The sequence below is a fragment of the Pygocentrus nattereri genome, chromosome 29, assembly GCF_015220715.1.
Source record: "Pygocentrus nattereri isolate fPygNat1 chromosome 29, fPygNat1.pri, whole genome shotgun sequence".
In the NCBI taxonomy this organism is placed as follows: domain Eukaryota; kingdom Metazoa; phylum Chordata; class Actinopteri; order Characiformes; family Serrasalmidae; genus Pygocentrus; species Pygocentrus nattereri.
Window position 1 is genome coordinate 6,522,479 of NC_051239.1, and position 21,274 is coordinate 6,543,752.

Here is a 21,274-nt window from a genome sequence, read left to right on the forward strand (position 1 = left end):
ATAAAAAGGGCCCAGATGTTCAATGTGGCCTCAGACCTTATATGTTGTCAGAAGAAAACTTTGTATCTCCAAAATGTTTTACTTCTTTACAGGAGAAGGAAACCCCTTACTTTACCCACGCATTTTCCAATTATGTCAAAAACTAGAAAACAACAAAGTTAGAGACACAGGTTTGTTCCGACAGCAGCGATATACAATATAATGAAACAAAGTCCTGGTTAGGTCAGGGATAGAACAGCGCGCACACACACACACACACACACGAGCATCACCCATGTCAATGGCAATAAGCTTTTTATTTAAACATTAAGGCAGTGTCTGTTTTTTTCTGTTTGTTTCGTTTTTACACTGCTATCCACAAATCTTGCTGGTGGCCATGTTGAAATACAACAGTGTGAACAGTTTCTCTGTGAATATCAACCTTGCAGCAAATCACATAAATATGTACATCCTCTTAGGCCTATTTACACTCCTCACTATAATACAGTGGGTTGTAATATTAATAATAATTAAACAAACAAAAAAAAAAAAGATGTTGTACAAAATAGATGCCACCCCCCCACCCCCCACCCCAAACCCATCCTAAAAGTACTGAGGGGCCGTAAAATCAACACTTTGCAGGAACGGGCCACGTTCCCGTTGCTCGCTGCCAATTATGTAATCATCCCGCAATTTATACAGATTCTTTTATAGTAGGTAAGAAAAAAGAAAACGCTGAAAAAAACGCAGTGAAACACTGTCCTTGTATCACTGGCCAGTCGACAACAAGTCAAGAGAGAAATGCAAGCTTCAGACAGACACATCCTACGTTTTTACGCTTTTTTCCACAACACGCAGTGCCGCTGGGGGGGATATGTGACAGAGTCTGACTGCAGAATGTAGGGAGGTTATAGAAGTAGCTCATATCTTAGCAGCCTCGACACTATTTCAGGGCAATGTGCGTGAACAAGCCTGTGATAAGCCCCACTTACAAAACCACACTAGATAATGCACTACAACTGACCAACAACAAAAAGCATCGCATCACAGGACTGCATCTGATATTAACTTCTCTGTCCGCCTGGAATTCCACCGATTCCAGCTTCTCCAAAAACGTGAAGAATCATTTTTTTCATCAGTGCTAGTAGGGATAACTTTTGCACTTAAACGTAGCAGATAAGTTTCAAATAATAATAATAATAATAACAGTAATAAAAAAGGATTCCTTAATATCTAATGTGCATGCAAAACAATTCATAGCATCACTGCTATTTGATGATCAGGCAAACGGATGCCGATTTGGGACGTTAGTGTGGTAAAAGCCGTATCTCCAAGAAGGTTTACTTTTAGTGGTGGCTGCGTTTCCTTCTTTCAAGCCTGAGCCGTTTTCATTAGTCTTGTATCCTTTATTGGGGGGGTGGGGGGGGGTGAATGAATTAAGGGGAAAAGATGACGAGATTGTGCGTAGACACTTGGTAGTTTAACTTCAGTACTGTATGTGTCAAATGGCACTTCATACCAGCTGTTTACACTGTAGACAGAAAGGGATCCGCTATGTCGTTATATGAGGTGCTGAGTTTGGTGCAAGAAATATCCGATGCCAGCCGTCCACAGAAGTCCATTCCCTGTTGGCTGAATGTTCTTCAGGATAAAATTGGAGGTCCTCGTAAGAACTGTGAAAACAACTTTAAAAAAAAAAAAAAAAAAAAGGAAAACTGATCCCACATCGAGTGTCCTTAAACCATAAAACACAGAGATACCATTCAAAACTGATCCAGGGCGTAAGAGCAGCTCTAACTGTCCATGGACTGGCCAGACAGCATGGCTTTTATTCAGTTGAGTCTTTGTGTAAGTGTGACAAACTTCAGGTTTGTGAGGATTTTTTTCCTTGTGAGGACGCCGTGGGGACAACCTGAAATAAGCAGCTTCCTCTACGATGGCGTCCACGTGTCCAGCTCAGCATCATCGTTGACCTCCTCCTCTCCCGTCTGATTGTCGCTGGACTTATTTTTTTGTTTGTTTGTTTGCTTTTTTGTTTTTTTTTTAGGTGACATGCCAAAAAAAAACAACAATACTGTATAACAAAAAAGGTAAATGCTGTGTAAAAAAAAAACAAACAAAAAACAAACAAAAAACAACAAAAGTTGCATTAATTTAAGTATTTAAGTCAGCGTCCATTTAAAGGATGCCAACAAGGTCTATTTGCTGGCCAAGTGCTTAATAAACCGAAACGTTAAAAAAAAAAAAAAAAAACAGAACACTAATATGTGTACAAATATGGTTCATATAGAAAAAAACAAAAAACACAAAATTAGTGATAACACAACAAAAGGTCTCAGCTTTTGCAACATCTATCAAACAAGAAACAGAATCGATAAAAACTGTAAATGGTCGACTAGAGGCAAAGAGAACAACAAAAACGGTATGATGACATCAAAAATACATGGCATATGTACCCTGTAAACCAATGATATGGCCCACCCATGTAGACTCCCCCCTAAAGTAGCCGAAAAAGTGAAAAATAGCAAACAATGAAGTAAAATCAAAAACAAACTGTTATGCACAGTCGAGTTCATGAGCGTCTGTTTCTAGAACGCTGGGCGAGCCTGTCCTTACATCTGAAAAGATTAACTGAGGAAAACAGGCTGCCTTTGTTCTCCTTGTTGAAGAATTCATGCTTAACGCATACACAAACACACCCATTCAGGTCCACTGTACCTCAAAAATGTGCCTCTTACTCATCCTGTAAAGTTGCAGTGGCTAATCCGAGAGTCTGACTCCATATGGGTGCAAAGCGACGCCACCAGCAGCTGAGATTTAAGACAGAAATGCATAGCTGCAGTTTTGCCCCACAGTGTGTAAGAGGGTGCGCGCGTTCACATGCATGAGAGAAAAACGTGAACATGAACGTGAAAAGGTTGGTGTTTGTGACGTTTACCACACAGTAGTAAAGTACAGCCTCTGTGTGCATATAAAAAATAAAGCTGAAGGTGTGTGTTGCCATTGGACTACGGTATGGAAGTGTAATATCCTGAGCATTCGGGTGGAGAACACTCTGAAACATATGAGCTAAACGCGATGGGAGCCCATGAGTCGGAAAAACAAAAAAAACGTTAAGGCCAAAAAAGACAACAGTTATCTACAAAAGAGAAATTCAATGAGAAATAAAGAAAAGTGATTTGTCCTACGAGCGATCTTGGAGTGATGGCGCATGCTAACGTGCGGAAACATACTGTACACACTAACACGCTTACAAATACATTAAAACGTACACACACTTCTGCAGCAGCGCAGCATCAAGGAACAGTTGGCTGCACAATCTAATTTACATGGTTTTTCCACTTAACCCAGATGTAGCTGATCAGGCGAGACATGTCTGGCATCAAATTTTGTTTATTTACTTCAGCACTGGAGCAATACGACTAATACTGTAAACATCGGAAGTCAATAGTCACCCAAATCTTTTCTTTAAATGCATCCAGTTCATTAACTTCATTAAGGCTATACGGACTTGCCGATGTGGTTTAGGACACAGTTTGACTTGTGAACTATGAAAATGAAAAACTTTACAGCGTAGATGAACGTGGTGAGAAACTCCGTCCAAATATTTTCCATTGTTCCATGTTTCTTTTCGTGCTGCGCTGGTGGCCTTAGTGGCCTGAACGTAGTCTGCGCATGTCTGAGGATGTATTTACACAAAGCATTTGGGTGTCTATTGACTTCTAGTGTTTGTGAGCTACAGAGCCTTGCAGCACCAGTGGGAAATTAAAGAAGCACAACTGGGACATAAAATGTCAAATACTGTGCCTAATTAGATTTTACATCAAACCATTCCTTTAATAAGCCACATTCACTTGCTGCATTGTGTGACGGGGGTCCATTTGGAGTATGTACGTGTCTGCGTTTTGGAGAGGTATTAAAAGAACCAAGGGACGTGAGTATGCATGTGTGTGTATGATCAATGAAAACGCTTAGAGGTGATATTATGCATATTAATTTGCACGTAGGCGTATCTGTATGTGCTCTCGTTAAGTGTGCACGGCTATGACTGCGTTTCACTATGCGTGAGAATATGTACGTGTGAATGTATGTGCATCTATCAACGTCCCTGTTTACACGAGCGAGTAAAAAATGAACGTGTTAATGTCAGTCCCTGTTTAAACGGCCGTGCATTTGAGCTCACTCGCTGTCGGACAGCGTCTCGTACTGAGAGCACAGCAGCGGTTTGGGTTCTTCTTCCCAGGGCCTTTGGCTCGCTCCGGACTGTGTGGGTGAGGGGGAGTGGCTGGGCATCATGCCACTGGGCAGACGCATCTGCATGGTGAATGGGTTACAGGGGAATGGGGTGGAGCCTAGAGGGGGGGAGCACAAAAAAAAAGACAGTAGTAAACATACAGGTATGCACAGTGTGTCCAAAAGTATTCAGACACTCAGAGAATTCAGCTACTATCAATATTTAATAAGGTACACTGCATGTTGAAAAATAGCCATACACTCCTTTTCAGCTATTTAAAGGTGCACCCACTGCTGACCAAGCTGTTTAAACAGCTTGTATAATCTCAACAGAAAAGCACTGGCCAATACAATGAGATGAAGAAAGCTAGATGAGTCTACGATCACAATGCCCGACGCGAAGGGTCAGCTACAGGGATACAAAGCCCCCAGGCACTAGGCTGTGGATCAGTAGAACTGTGTTCTCTGGAGTGATGGAGCTGTCGTGTTCAGATCTAATCACCAACTTCAGTAGCTGACCTCACTAACATTCTTCTGGCTGAATGCAATCAAATCCTCACAGCAATGCTCTAACAACTGATGGAAAGCCTTATCAGAAGAGTAGAAGCTGCTGCTGCAGCAAAGATCTTATTAACACATTGTCCAGGACAATAAACAGAGCTGTATGATCCTGTGAGTTACAGTTGCATAGCATCAAGTCATAATAAAACTAATATAAAGAATGTTATTTTAAATTATAATACTTCATAATTACAGTACATTTGAGGCTCTCAAAATGACTTACTGATTTAAAATGATCTGTAGTTTATATGTAAATCTGAATGTTAACAGTATTACTGTACGTTAAATAACTACATGAATTACAAAGTAGCCACAGTGTAGGTGTTTCTAATAAAGCAGTCATCCATGATGAGCGGTGTACCTGCAGAGGAGGGTCTGTCCTCCCACACTCTGTTAGTGAGCGGAGTGCGGCGGTTGCAGTCTCCCTCTGAGTGGACGGATGACACGGAGGAGGGTCTCTCTCCTCCCGACAGACCAGGACCTGGAGACTTAGTCTTACGGCCATTGGAACGCCCACTGCCCTTTGATTTACCTTTAATACACAAACAGTAAATCGTCACAATATCCACACAATTAATTTAAAAATTTTTTTAATATATTTCCTTTATACTTCACCAAATACCATTATTCAAATTTCCAAACTACCTTTCTGAATCATTATGTTGGAACTACATATGATGACTGAAGCATATTTCCTTGCAGCCTATAGTAAAGTGCACTTCAAAGGGCGTTGCTTTAAAAATATAATTATTTGAACAATACAAAAAAAAGGATATTTTAAGGTACTTTCATAAAATATAGAAAATAAAAAACTACTTCTATACTACTTGGGTATGCGTCTTGTTCTGAAGAGAATCGGACTGTATGTGGTTTCTGACACTGTATGACTGTATATCTAAAACTGGACAAAAGACACCTTTTGCACACAAAGCTGGCAACAACTACCAGGATGTTATCAGTTGCGTCTGGATCGGCTCTCTGCATATCTGTGTTTCTGCACTTCTGTGCAGTGTTTATTGTCATTTGGACTGGGAATGAAGTTTTGTTTTTCCAGCTAAATTTCAAACAGCAATTAGGACCAGCCACCTGCACTGGGCACTGTGACATGAACACTGCGCAAAAAAAAAAAAGGTATCTTGATTGAGACCCTTCTGAATATAATATCTATCCAATTGAATGAGGTGGTAGTCCTGTAAATAATCTGTTAAATAGAAGAATAACAGCCGTGTAAACACCTCTATCTGATTACGTTCCAAATCGGAACGTGTAGGAGACGAAGTTCATGCTCTGATCTTTAAAAGACGGCGTTGGGACGGACGTCCAGCTTATGTGTCTCAGAACACGACGGCGTTGGGACGTCCAGCTTATGTGTCTCAGAACACGATGTCTTCCTCTCTGCCTTCTTTAATAAGGTGACATGAAGTTGACTGGACTCACGTGATGTTTGCTGTCATGATCACGTTTACTCTAAGTGGTTCTCCACGCATCTGCGTCATTTTGTGCGCATGTAAACAAACATTTTCCATCAGATTGCTGAATAGAGTGTGCATATTAATACATCATGCTGAATCTGTAATCGGACTATATCAGATTGGCAAAAACTCTTTGCCAACATAAAACAGCCATTGTGGTAAGTATAATTTAAGATTATTTACCTTATTTCTACACAATGTTTACTTGTTTTAAGTAATTTTATTAAGTAAAATGATCACCACATTGTCCATGAAACCAGCAACATGATCTGCCACTATAGTGAGATAATTTAATTAATAAAATTACAAATTTTAGTTAGTAATTATTACCAATTACTAAAATTTCTTTACTTAATAACGTATGTCTAGAAATAAACTAGATAAGGTTGCAAGTGCATAAGCATTTTAAAATGGGAAACAGTAGACATACCGACTACATTTAAGAGCGATTCACTTGGCAAGACACCATGTTTTGCAGTGAAAAAGATAAATCAGTGCGATTTTCAGAACCGTGTCTCCCCACATGCTGCGCCTAAACTACAGCTGCAGCTTCTTCCTGACTAGGTAGGCGTGTATGGTGAACAGCACTTGTGAGACTAAAGCTTCTATAACTTGTTAGTTAACATAGCAATACGTGTGACTGCAGTGGTTCTGGCGTACCAGGCAATGAGTATGGCTCTTCAGCACGAGGGTCAGCAGCAGCAGCAGGGGTCACCCCGGCACTCAGCTGGTTAACGGAGCTGCAGGGGGGGCGCTCATCTGCCTGCTCATCATATTTACCCATCAGGGCTTTGCGGATGATGGCCTCCAGGCCAATGGTGTTTCCACTGGGATCTGGAGGTGGGTGACTGCGCACACTGACCGGCCCTGAGACACATGCACATAGAGACAGAGTGAGGAAACTGAAGTGAAGCAGTGATTACAAACAGTTAACAGTTAACTTTAACCAAATATCTTACAAACGGGAGCAAAATCACTCACAAACTCCAAGCTATTTTTTTAATGCAGTCAATAAATGTTCATTTTTAAAAAGGTTAAACTTTTACTGAATATATTTTAATGAATAAAGTGACTGATTTGGTGCGATTGGGACTTTACCTGGGCTAATATCAGTATGAACACAGTAGGATTAATCAGAAGAACGTTCTTAACTAGTTTCATTTGACTGGATACGGACGCAAGAAAAACATATATCTATGATTCTATGGAATTGAAGCAACACGAAATAACATTAACAGATAAACCACGTTCTAAAGTTTATTTTGTTGTATGTTGTGTAAAAAATATGCATTTTTGTTTTCACTCGCCAATCTTAAAGGCTCACCTGCAGTGGTGGAGGCTGGCATGTTGAAGATTTCTGTCCCAGGCTGCCCAGAGTCTGAGAGAGAAAGAGAAAAGAGCATTGGAAATGAGCTCATATAGCAAAGCCCATTTCTTGTGTCAGTTCATACAGAGTGAGCTTAAAAGAGTGAATGGCCTGCCTCTGGTGTTCACAGCTTCACATTTAACCGCGTTTACATGCACTTAGTAATCCTATAAGTGCAGAAAATCAGATCATGCGCAGACTGAGGAATCCAAAAGAAGTTCACAGGCACTGAGTAATCTGATTGCTGAGCTAAAATCCAGCTCTCTTTATCTGATTTCTTAATTGGACTTCTAGACGTTACTCCAATCCAAGAAATCAGAGTGTGCTGTTTACATAACCATTTGCAACCATTTACTGAGCGCATGTAAACACACTCAATGGGTGAGATCTTGAGGCTCAGTTAAAGCCACTGGAGATCAGGTGGATTGGCCCAGAAAGCCTGCAAAGTCTAAAAACTTACTGAAATCAGTCTCACTGCCAACCACCATCTTCTTGATCATCTCCTTCTTGCTCTTGACGATGGCAGAGTTGCTCTCGGTGAGTTTGCTGAAGAAGGCTGGGGGCTGGGAGCTGCTGGCAGGAGAGCGAGAACCCAACCTGATAGAGAAGAAAAACCAAAGAATAACTCAGACTGAGGGCTGCACAAAATACCAGCGCTGTGGTTTATAGCTTGTTATATAATAAAAGGCATCTTTAAAAAGGTTAATATTGCAATATTAATTAATAGATATATTGTGCACATATTCACTATGTATTCAGAGTAACTGCATGTTATACCCCTGTTCTGCTTGTTCAGTGGGACAGGCAGCTCCTTGTGACTCTGGCTCAGACATGCCCCCTGCTGGAGAAACTGGCTCAATGCATTCAGCAGACAGACTCACTGGGGACACCTTACTCTGAAGAGGAGATCTGCACACATGCGAGAGTCAGTCAAATACTGGCAAGTGCTTTTAGACAATACGATACAATGCAGAAACAGTGTGCATCCAACTACACTTGCAAAAGCATGATATGGAAGAAACAAGAAATACGTCACAATATTTTGTAGTAAGTGATACCGTTTGATCCCACAACTGGGGAAAGTAGTAGTAGCGTACTTTAAAAAAAAAAAACTGTCTAAAACAACAAATGCAATGACTTTTCCGCAACTTTCACACACCACACTAAATCTAATTAAATGGGACTAATTATGCTCTTTTTGTAAAGGTACATACAGTTGATCAGCTTTCCTTAAATACTGACATCATCCATGATTTCATCATGGTAGCAATATATACTGTCATACTGTTCACCCCTTAGTACACGATACATTGGCAGCCAATAATATTGGTCAATAAACAGGAAAATGTAACTACTGTCAGCTGGATATTGCAATAAAAGCCAGTAATATGCTTTTCTTTGTGCACTTATGCAGAATGAAAACATCAGGGGGGGTGGAAGTTTTCAGTTTCAACAGAAGACAAAAGAATTTCACTTCACAAAAAAAGCTGAGGAGAGATACGGGATGAAATTCACTAGAAATACTAACCCAATAAGTCAAGTGAAACTCATCATTACAGTAATCTATATAGGCTAAAAACACGCAGCAGATCACATCTGTCTTAAACTCACTGTGGTTCATATACTGCTTGTAGCGTAAATTCAAATTCATAAAATGTAAAATGATCATTTACTGCTACCAGCCACAACTGTTTCTCGTTATTAGTGCAGAAATTAGATCTCTTTTCCATCCTAATAATTAGTAGCAGAGGAACTACATGATTTCAGTGTTTTAGTGCACAGCAGCAGGTTCCAGCCCCTCTCCTTACCTGTCCCTCATCCTATCTCTCTCACTGGCAGGACCCTCGGGTGTGTACCGGGCATTGGCACCAGGCTCAGAAGGTGTCTGGGCCTGGGGGGCACTAGGGGGCCGAGTGAGATCCAGCACTGGGGAGTTGTGGAATCCAAACACAGGCTGCAGCGCTGGCTGACCTCCGGACTGACCCTGCTGAGACTGACGCATGTAGTCCTTCTTTATGACCTCCTGAAAGAGGAAGGAAGATTAAAGATAGATTTTAGATACAATCAAAACTCAGCACTTTCAGTTCTTTAAGTGGATTGTGGAGGATGAAAAGGCCACGAGTTTGAGGACACAAGCACACAGAGACACGAACGTCTGATCTTAAAACGAGTGTCTCGATCTACAGAACAATTCGTCTCATGAAATCGTAAATGACGATACACGGTTCCATTTGTGTTTGTATGCTTCAGAAATTTAAACACACAGAATAAACAGCCAGTTAGGAGAGGGAATCACTATAAAACAAAAATGTTGAGTTTGTCATGATACTTAAGCCATGAAACAATTCTATTGTGACGTTAAATGATTTTTCGATGTCCTGCGATTGATCACTCCTTACTGCAAACTTTCCCTCCAACAGAAAACTGTTTTATTTCATGAAGCTTAGCTGCTGTTCATCTCACTTCAGCCTTTTTATTGAAGCACATCAGGGTTTCTACTCAAACATTTATCTAAAGCTTCTGTCCCCTGCAGATTATAACAGTAAGTAAACATAATGTTGGGAGTGCTTAGGACTAGATCAGAGAGCTACTAGCAGGTTTTTCAGTGGTTATGACTGTGATTGAGCTGTATTTCTCGGTTGTGTGATGTTGGAACTGGTTTCTCTCACTCTGGCTAGTGATGGCAGGTTCCTCTGAGTGTTCTGATGTGTGAATGTCACCGTTTTTAATCCTTTGTTTATAACATGAAGGCTAAAAGCAGAGATGTAATATAACCGTAGAGAGAGGGTTTGGGGTGATTTCAGTGAGGGCAGAGTCTGATGTGTGAATAATGTAGTTTTAACCCTTTGTTGGACTATGGAGGTCAAAAAATAGAGCAACAATATCAGGATTTTGGGTGGTTTTTCCACAGCCGAATTACTCACTGATGCTCAATGTCACGTTAGCTAGTTTAGGCCAGCTCTGCTGAATGGTCTGATATTTCATGTCAGTAGCTTAAACTGTTTTAAAGATATGAAGGCTAAAAGATATCTACATTTCTGTTTGCAAGTTGTGGGCTTTGGATTCTAAGGTTATAATTAAAAAAATATGTTATGCTTGTGTTAAAAATTAAAGAATACTCTTTTTTTTTCTCTTGTGAACATGATGCATCTATAAATTTTAACATAAGAAAGAGAGAAAGACGTACACTGATGTGCTGGGCGAGGGTCACCACCCTCTGGGATCCCTTAACAGCGGGAGATGGGGGCTGCTGACTAGGGGACAGTCTGTCCTCTGGGGGTCCGTATAATCCATGCTGCTCCAAAGCCTTCTGCTGAGCTGTACACACCACACATACACAGAAAAAGAACAGTCTAGACGTTAGTGCATTGCTACGAGAAAGCGCCCAGGGCTGGCACAGAAGCAGCACTGCCTAATTCAGGTTCACTCAAATGATTGTAGTGTTTAAAAATCAAGCCCAAAAAAACAGAAAGCTCTGCTTAAAGGCCAGAATCTGTGGTTTTGAACCAAATCTCACATCTGTGATGTGCTGCCATTCGACCTAGACACTCACTCTGACCATCAACACACTACTGAGTAATTTACTGTAACCGAAGCCCTTCGTTACAGAACGAAAAGGTTTTATTGGACAACAAAGGATAAAACCCAAGTGTGTTTTCTGTGCCATAAAACAAATAAAAGGAAGCTATTATTAAAAAAATGGCATCTTTTCAAGCAAAATTGTCTTAAATCTAATCCATATAAGTAATATTTCCCATGTGAGATGGTTTTGCACTTATTATAAAGATTAGTTACCTTATTTCTAGACACTGTTTACTAATTTCAGGTAAGTTCAAGTAAAACGATCTCTTCATAGTAGCACAACTGCTGGATTCAAGCACATTCCTTACAACAAGCACAATAATTTATCAATATAGTGAGAACATTATTTAATAAAATGTGTTAAAAAAAGTAAAAGATCTTGAACTAAGCTTACAACAATCTCAACAGGAGAAATATTAGATTTATTAACTATATCTGAGACAATTTTACTTGACAAGATGCAATTGTTTTGCAGTGTTGGTGCAACATCTGAAATTGCCAGCTCCTCTTTACATTTTGTAAACATTATGATGAATGGACCAACAGAAATGGTCCAAAATTATTAGGAATACTGTCTTCTTACTTTAATGTACATATATTAAAGTTAAGAAAGTTAACATTTCTGAGATGTACGGTTTGCAGCAAACTGCTCAACGAAGACGTTTCACCGTACAACAAATAATTCCAATGGGGATCTCTGGAATGAGAATAATCGCTCAGTGGATGAAAATCTTTTTATCACATTTCCAGATTAAAAACACTGCGTAACACTAACACCATAGAACACATTATCATAGTGACATGGTTCAAGCATTCTGCTTCACATCTCTGTAAGGTACGGCTCGCCAGGGCTTAAGGTTTATGAAAAAAGTTGGAAGTGTAGGAAGATTCTAATCATATTTCCACATTCAAAACACTGGAGTAAAAATACATTTACAAATATTCATTTGCATTAGAAATGCTTTCTAACTAACGAAGCCCAAGTATGTTTAAAAAAAATAAATATAAAAAATCTGGGCTTTTAAGAAGACATTATTTCAAAATGGCCTTGGAAAAAAATTCAAGCAGTTTTAATCATTAAAACCACATTCATCTGCAATGTTCCTCAGTGATCTGACTAGCCCAAATTCTGAAAGGAGTGTAGGTGTATATCAGCATCTAGACACAGAAAGGCGATGCTACATTACGGAAGCCTTCAGAATATGAATGTCTAACGTGAAATTATTTCTTATTTTCATCACAGAAAACCAGCGCGTTTGCCATTTTCAGTCATCTGAGCACATTTTCATGACACATCAGAGCTGCTGGTGCAGTTAATTACTCAGAGACGCGATCATCAAAACGCTTATCTAGACTGAAAAGCAACCTCGCCTGCAAAAAGATGGAATTTGGTCCAAAAAACACTGAACTCAACCTTTAACTCTACTTCTCTTTAGCACTACAGCAGAACCACATACAAACAAACAAGAAAAAAAAGCAGAAGCAAAATGCTTTTGAAATGTCAAGCAGATAGTGAACAGTAAAGGTGCATTAAGCAGCCAGAGACTGTGCTACAGGATGATCTCCTTTACTCCCACCATCTTCCATCTCTGTATCTACTTCACAAAGTGGTCATTACAATCAGCACAATCACAAAATAAAAAGCCTGAAACTAAACCATTTCCTTTGCTCGATACCCCCAGGCTTTACTTCCACTGCTGGGCTTCCTTGCCCCATTAAAATAGCCATTAAAGCAATCTGCACTGTGTTCTGCACAGAATAACCTCATAACGGACACAGTGAGCTACAAACAGCATCATTTACTACTATTTTGCACTGAATGCAGAAGATCTAAGAGTACAAGAGCACTGCAGACCAGACTAATACAGCTTTTGGACAGAGCAGTGTCTGGTCACACCACACCTGTCTTTACAGACAACATAACCGAGTGTGTTCTCTTTGCAAGTTTGGGATAATTGACCAGGTTCATTTAGATGACAAAAATGTGTGTGTTTGTTACAATATTACTACCTTGGGAATAAAACTGAAACCCACTCAATCACCCTCTTGTGATGTCAGCACTCATCTACACACCTCTCACGTGTTTGAACCACCTTTGGGCTCCTGCTCCTCATATCACGAAAGACACTTTGATACACATGAAGCACAGTGTTGAAGCTAAATGTACCCACAGAAAACGGGTGATATAAAGCACACAGCTTCAGGTCTGAGATCTGACTGGCGGGGCCATTATAAAACACTCTGTAGGCACCCTTATTACCAAATACATCAACTGAATACTGCATTAACATGCCACTATTAAAAACTATTGCAGACCAGAGTGAAGTCCCGTTGGTGAAGAAGAACTTGCAGCTGTCAATTCATACAGGTTACCTGCAGACATTCTTCTTCCTCGCAAATTTGGTATACAGATGTTTAAAGCTTGGATAATAATACAGGCTCTCCATAAACTCTGGACAATTAACATAAAATATTCTGTGTTATGTGCTCAAATCTGTTTCTCACTCTCTGTTTTATTAGATTTGTTGGACTAAAAATTATAAGACCATCCATAGGTGGTTAAGCAGTATCATATATATATATATATATATATATATATATATATATATATATATATATATATATATATATATATATATATATATATATATATATGCACACACACACACACACACACACACACACACACACACATATATATATATATATATATATATATATATATATATATATATATGTGTGTGTGTGTGTGTGTGTGTGTGTGTGTGTGTGTGTGTGTGTGTGTGTGTGTGTGTGTGTGTGTGTGTGCAAAACTGTTTTGAATATAAAAAGTATTGTTAATCTGAGGGGTTTAGTTATTTGCCATGTCTATTAAAAGAACTAGTATAATTATCAGCAGAATATCTGGCAGAAAACTGGATCCCTGTTCCCACGGATAATGATTTTAAGGTCAGAAATTGTGAATTTACACAGTTTGAATGCTGAGAATACATAGTACACTCCCCTTTTAAGAGCTGACTGATTATTATTAATCATTAGTCAAGTTACTGACAGCGCTAATAATTTGGATGTGTTGACCTCTCAAGGGGCAGAGCCTCATACAGCAGCACTGAAAAGCCAAAGCAAAGGACTTCTAGCAGCATCTACACACAACCTTTCACACAGTTCTTCCCAACTAGCTAAAATTAAACACATTACCATAATTATTTACAGTTTTAGGCACTCTGTCATGGCTTACTGCGCTAACGCTAACGTTAAGACAACACAGACGTGTACCGACATCAAACAACACTTTCAGAATTCGTTAAAATAAAAGCAAGGCGTCCCCAAACGTTTGGTCTGTAGTGCACATGCAGATTCTGGGGGGGGGCTAAAGGTATTGCTAACCTCTTTCACAACTTCCTAACCTTCCTCTGAGGCTGGGAGGAGTCCCTACATTCTCTCTCTCTGAACCCCATCCCCTCATCTTTCGTAACCAACCTCATGCTGCCGCTTTCTCCCTTTCAATTCCTCCTTCAACACAGCTATCCAAATACAGCAAGCAGCTTCCCTTGAGAGCTAAGAAACACAACCTCTGAATCAAAGATGAAAGCGATGAGAATGTTCGCCAAAATTAAAGGGGGTGGGGGGGGTGGACACATGAAAGGCAGGCAGATAAAGACGTGCGAGGCATAGCGGCCGCATCGCTGCTGAATGAATGAGCTCTTAAAGTTCACCTAAGGATCTATCTCTTTCAGTGAGCAGCATGGGGTCTTCCCAGTAGGGCATTCTGGACTGCAAGAGTGCAGAATGGATCACAATTATACGCCTGTGGCCATTACTTACCCACCGATACATACAAATCCATGTATAAAGTTTTGAAGTCAACAGCTGTCATAGCTGCAGAATCCTTCCATAAGGATTCTACACTTTAGGAAGATCCAATATGCCTGTGGTTAAGATTAAATGATTTCACCCAATATGTAAGAGTGAAACCCTTGGTGGTCTTTAAGCAATATTTGAAATAGGGCTGCACGATATGAAGAAAATATCAGTGTTGCATTCGCATTGCTACATACAGTGAGTGAGATACGCCTTGCCATATTTCAGAAATGCACTAGTGAATAAACAATGTGATTTGGTTAAAGACGGGCCTGCATTATGTCGATCAGAATCACTGCTATACTTTGATCCATTAATTCAAAAATCATTTGGAGCTGACTGGTGAGCATATATGCTTATATTCAGTTCAGCAAAGGGAAATATTGACATGATGATTAAAAAACAATATATTGTGCAGCCCTAATTTAATATGTTAAAAGAAAAAGAGAAAATACAAAGATAAAAAAAGCAAAATATAAAAAAAAAAAATGAACTCAAACTGAACAAAAGGAATGCACGTATGAAATTGGGTTGATTCTCATCAATGCCAACCACCACAAAGCGTGCACTAGGCCACAGACGCAGGGGATGGGAAGAAGGGGAGAGGGCGCGGAGGATGCTGGGATGGGACAAGGGGATGGGGGTGGGTGTTTTTTAACGGCCCCGGGGGTCCAGAGCGTCTTACCATCACAGGCGCTGTTGGCCCCGAGAGCACCAGCCTCTGGCATCCCCGTATCACAAGAAATTTGACGCATGATAATCGCGTTTATGAAGTTGGCCGCTGTCATGGTGGTCTTACCGAGTGCGCGAAGTTCGTGTTCCTGAATCGACATCGCTTTGTTTTGAGTCTTTTCCCTACTTGGCGCGCTGCTGCTGGAGCCGGCACTGCTCTCGGAAGCCAGCAGGGGGAGCCCTCGCCCTATGTGGGTGCCAGGGGCGTAGGAGTAGACCCCGGGCGCACCGGGGCTCGCCAACTTGGGCTCGGACTTGGAGGAGGACAAGGATGAGGAGAGGTCCTGGTGTTTGGACAGAGCTCCACGGCCCTGGCTCTTGGACCCCTCTCGGACAGGCTCTTTTGCCCCACCTGGGTCCAGGCCCCCTACTGAGTAAGCCTCAGACACACTGACCCTCTGCAGGTGCCCGCTGTAGCTCGGATAGCGGGACGAGCCCTGAGGCAAAGACCTGAGGAGAAGAATAAAAAACAATCATATTAGGACTAAACAAAACCTAAAGCCACAAACAGCCAAAACAGTTTCCTTTTGATACAGGCAGGTCAATCTTAATCCTGGGTAATGCTAACGTAAGCATCATCTTCACCAATCACAAGATTTCCAATAGTTTCTCTCTCCGAGTCACAGAAGCTTACTGTACAAAAGCTAACAACCAAGCGAAAGCTAAGGATAACTAGCTGGGATTGCTGAACTATGGCGTGTCATTCAAGTGTGTTCATTAGAAAAATAAGACCACACCCAGACAGTGTTTTGATAGGTCTAATCAGCAATTTTAAAAACAGAGGTTTTTACCACTTTCTATCCCCCAATACCCACCCCCCCCTGGATATTACTGTACTGAAGTACTTAAGGAAAGCTGGTTTAAGTACCAAAAAGCAGTGAAAGTTGAAAAAGTTATATTTTTCCACCATTGTCAAAAAGAACAGCCATAAACCTCGTGCACTGTTTAAGACCATAGATTCTGCTCTGAACATTAAAAACCCTGCATGTCTCAAACCCTCTGTAAACATTTGTGAAACATTCTCACAGTTTTTCACTGAGAAAATCACGAATTTAAGGCCTGCTATTAAATGTCCCTCCTTTACTCCCCCTATTTTAGTGACTTGTCCTTCCGTCTTTGAGCAGTTTGAGCCCGTCACCTTCTTGGAATTGAAAGGAATTATTGGGTAATTGAAAGCGAGTTCCTGCATTTTAGATGCCTTGGATTCTCGATTGTTTAAGGAAGTCTTTGACACTATAGGGCCTGAGATTGTAGCCATCATTAATAGTAGCCTAAGCACGGCAACAGTTTCCACCTATGTGAAAAGGGCATTGATCCATCCAATCATCAAAAAGCCTAGCTTGGATGAAAAACATGCTATGACACTGAATTCTCTTGTTTTGTGTAGAGTATTATAAAAATGTGTTCCCACAAGTAGTGAAGTGAACCAGTGTTCATCTGGAAGTGGAACCATCAGCCTCAATTTTCATCAATTCAACTTAGTGCGCACCTGAGTTTGTGTGGCGCGTTCACATCTGTCAAACTAAACCTTGCCTAGTAAACAAGTAGGTGTGAAACTGCTACTGCCCTCTAGTGTTTGTGCTCCTCTGACAAACCTGAGCCAACTAATCATACAATTAAGAAGCCCTTCACAAGCCTTTTCCTGGTCAAAATGGGCAGGAAAACAAATGTGCAGAGCAGGATAGAGAACCACTGGTGTAGATGCACAGATCACACTTAAAGCCAAGTTATACTGAAATCGGATGCGCTAAGCAGAATGGCAAACCTCAGTGAACGCACAAGTGTCAGTCAACATTCACTTTAATTATGCAGAGGAACCATGATGTCTTACAGCAGCGTAAAAACAGGTGGGCCAAGTTAATTAAGATCTCATGTTGTGGATGATTCAGATGTCCCTCTGGAGATCTGCCATCTTAAAGATTTCACCTCCAGGCCAAATCTTTCAGACTCATATAAGCCAAGACTTGAAGACCAACATGAGGTAAATTGGGTGTGGTTGATGAGGCTACACTCTGCAGGAAGGTTGACCAGTAAATGAGATCACCTAACAACGCTATCTCTGCAGTACTCTGAAATGCTTCATCCTCCTGGCCACAGTCCATCTCTTACCTCAGTACAGAGGAGCTGGAGTGCTCTGAGCTGGACAGGCTCTTGGAGCTGGTGTTGTGCAGCACGCTGGGCCTCTGCTGGAGGCTGTCCTGTGGACGGGGGCTCAGAGGGGATGCCTGGTGACTGTAGGGGAGGGAGGGAGGACGTGAGCTGGAACTGCTGCTGCCAGGTTGCTCTGCTGCACCTACAGAGAGGGAGATCAGAGAGAGGCACAGTCAGGAGGGCTAGTCCTCAGTTCACTTCAGTAAAATGTTGATGGATTAGTACTTCTGAACAATTTCTAATGACAATACTTCTTCACAAACAAAGAAGTGACTACTTTTTCACTGATTTCCATTTTAAGCTGCTTTGCCTTTCACTTTGGAAGAGTAGCGTTTCACTTGAGGACTAAAAGGATCCCAGAAATAGAAGACAAGTAACAATTCAGCTCTTTTGCTGATAAACGCCAGATGTAGCAAGTTCCTTTCATCTGAGTGTTTTCAACATGTTTCAAATGCTATAATTAGCTTGTATAAAAACACTATTATTCTCTGTTTATTTTCCATTCCAGCCAAAATCCTCAAAATGTCACAACACAGGATTTCTCAGTAGGCTGGATAATCTATCTGCCCAATACGAATGTCCCTTTGCTCTCCTCCTTTTGGAAGGGCTTGACAAAGCATCTATTTAACTAAGAAATTCTACTTTGTGAAACACCCCCCAGGAAACAGTGCGAGTGACTGTATTTAATTTGAGAGAGAGAGAGAAACGGCTCTCTGTTACAGGAGGAATATGTGGCTTTAATAAGGCCACTGACTCATAGCTGAAAGCCTGTACAGAACATGAGAACACTGGTTCAAATGATTTTTTCAAATGAAAGTGTTGATGTAATATGTAAACATTGTTCCAAAATATTCCAGTCCATATGTTGCATTGAAGTTAAGCCACAAAAACAGCCCTTTTAAATTCATAGTTTTTTGCGATGTCACAGAAAGCAACACAGCCATTTATACCAAAGTTATAAAGAGTGTTTGAGACCAGAATGAGGCACGATACAGAGCAATCAGGACATCAATAACTTCTACCCATCAGTCTTACATACATATAGTCATTTATACATATCAGTCTTAAAGCCACAGTATCAAAAACAGCCTGTGTAATGGATAACGAGACGCAAGATATGGGCCCTTTAAGACGCACCGAGTGTGAATGAGTTCCTGTAGAGTTTGAGTGTTTACCTGGTCTCCATATGGGGGCATGCTCCACATTGCCGTGGCTCAGAGACTTCTCTCTGTCTCTGTCTCGATCTCGCTCTCTCTCCCTTTCTCGCTCTCTCTCCCTCTCCCTCTCTCTATCCCGCTCTCGTTCTCTCTCTCTCTCCCGCTCCCTCTCCCGGTCTCTTTCGCGGTCTCTCTCCCTCTCTCGGTCTCTCTCTCGCTCTCTCTCCCGTTCACGCTCTCGCTCAGATGACGTTGGGGTGCCCTGGAGCTTGCTTATGTGAGAGCTTCCAACTGAGAAACAAACAAACAAACAATAAGATGTTATGCTTGTGTTACACCGACATATCACTGTCAGGATAAAACGTTGGTTCTCCATTTTTTTGTTTTCTGTTTTTATATAATATTAAAATGCTAGCTGTCCTTCACGATGTCTTGAAGTTCCATGATGAATGGATCAACAGAAATGAGAAAGAAACAAATCTTGTTGCATTAACTTGGTAGGGCTAAAAAGATGTCTATCATGCCTTTTTTCGAGAAGCTGCCCCACCCCCATCCCAAAAGGACAGCTACTATCAGCATCTACATTGCAGAGACTTGGTGATACCCTTCCAGGTTGGAGGATGTTTCTGGAGACTCTCTTTCTCTACATACCAGGTAATATCATGGTATTATTTTCAATGTGGTATTTGTCTTATTTACAATATCTTTCGTATATTATTCACTCAGCCATAACATTTACATTTACAGCATTTAGCAGACGCTCTTATCCAGAGCAACTTACAAGAAGTGCTTTGTCAGTCTAGAGAAAGTATCTTTGCTAGTTACCAATAGCTTAGAGAAAAAGACAGTCCTGAGCTCAGATACTGCTAGAAACAAGATGTCACTGCAGACACCAAGAGAAAACGCAGAACTCTGTGCTATTCAATGCAATACAATAACAAACAATACAATACAATAACATGTAACTACGCTGACTACATGCTGTTAATTAAGCCATTTTGTGTTACCTTCAACCACTTCCAACTGAGAAAAACAAAAAAAGAAGTTTCACCTTTTGAACAATGCTGCTCAGAAAGTTAACCTACTGGACAGCCCTGTTTTATTTCTAAATTAGAATTCAAATTATAACACCACTCACACTCTTAATGCTCTCCCAGTTCTGTGTTAACAGTTTTCTGTTTTCTAAGTCCTTTAACTACAGGCTGGTGTTCAAAACCGCCCTACAGTTTTTGTCCTTCTCCAGTAAAGTTGCAAAATTGGAAATACAAGGTTTTGTCACATACAGCCACCTATATTAAAACATGTTGGAATTTGTCACTAATAAATTCCAGAATATAAACACATTACGGTGCACTCATTTTTCAAACATCACATTTTTGTAATTGCCCTGTCAGTGAAAAAACAATGAATATGTTACACAGTTGCAGCGTGCAGTGAGTGTTCTTGTTCGTAGCAGACTAGAATAAGTGCATATAAGTGGGTGTAAATCTGTTCTCTTTACCTGGTGAGATGGGGGAGGAGGTGTACGCTCGGCTGGGGAAGGTGGTGGAGGTTCCTGGGATGTATGTAATCCGGTCCATAGGAGATGCAGATGCTCCTTAAGGTAAAAACAACAGAAAAAGAAAGTTGCAGTATGAATCTTTTTTTTTTTCCACCTTTCCACTGTGTCAGTTCATGAATCTTCTGTCTTGCTTGAGGTGCCCCAGCCAACTGTGTTTCTATTATAAAGCAGAAAATTCAAGGAGCAAAAACAGCTCTGCTGCTAACCAGTGGGCCACATGAACACACAGAACAAAGTGAGATGTTAAGTATGTAGTGCTGAATATGGTCTGCGCTCGGTTATTCACTGCCATTCTAAACTGCAACGTCAGCAGAAAAACTGTTAGTAGAGCAGCAGAAAGACAATTTCTAGGGTAATACGGTGCCTTGCCATCTGCCAGCCAGATGGATAAATTTGAATTTGAAGTTGAGTGGATGCTGGCTAAAAGTTTGGTGGAGGAGGAATAATATTTTCTCGCGGTTTTGGAGTTCGAGTGAAGTGAAATCTTCATGTTACAGCACACAAAGAAATTCTAGAGAACTGTGTGCATCTTACTTTGTGGTAACAGTTTGGGGAAGGCCTTTTCCTGTTTCAGCATAACACTGTCTGTGTGGACAAAGCAAGTCATCACACACTTGCT

At 40.8% G+C, this 21,274-nt stretch overlaps 1 protein-coding gene across 3 annotated transcripts in view; it reads right to left on the reverse strand.

The window, feature by feature from the left end:
- Positions 1–277: 277 nt before the first annotated feature.
- Positions 278–21,274, reverse strand: part of ncor2 (nuclear receptor corepressor 2) — a 170,332-nt gene continuing 149,335 nt past the window's right edge. Inside the window, exons 36-47 of one of the 3 annotated variants that reach the window (XM_037536067.1) lie at positions 20,596–20,691; positions 19,113–19,385; positions 17,896–18,079; positions 15,854–16,236; positions 10,799–10,929; positions 9,420–9,634; positions 8,389–8,520; positions 8,072–8,208; positions 7,570–7,623; positions 6,906–7,112; positions 5,135–5,305; positions 278–4,331 (exon numbers count right to left, since the gene is read on the reverse strand). In XM_037536067.1, the coding sequence (XP_037391964.1) occupies positions 4,159–4,331; positions 5,135–5,305; positions 6,906–7,112; positions 7,570–7,623; positions 8,072–8,208; positions 8,389–8,520; positions 9,420–9,634; positions 10,799–10,929; positions 15,854–16,236; positions 17,896–18,079; positions 19,113–19,385; positions 20,596–20,691 (2,156 nt within the window). In that variant the 3' untranslated portion in view covers positions 278–4,158. Of the gene's footprint in view, positions 4,332–5,134; positions 5,306–6,905; positions 7,113–7,569; positions 7,624–8,071; positions 8,209–8,388; positions 8,521–9,419; positions 9,635–10,798; positions 10,930–15,739; positions 16,237–17,895; positions 18,080–19,112; positions 19,386–20,595; positions 20,692–21,274 lie in introns of all 3 variants that reach the window. The other 2 variants (XM_037536065.1, XM_037536066.1) reach the window with 2 other exon arrangements.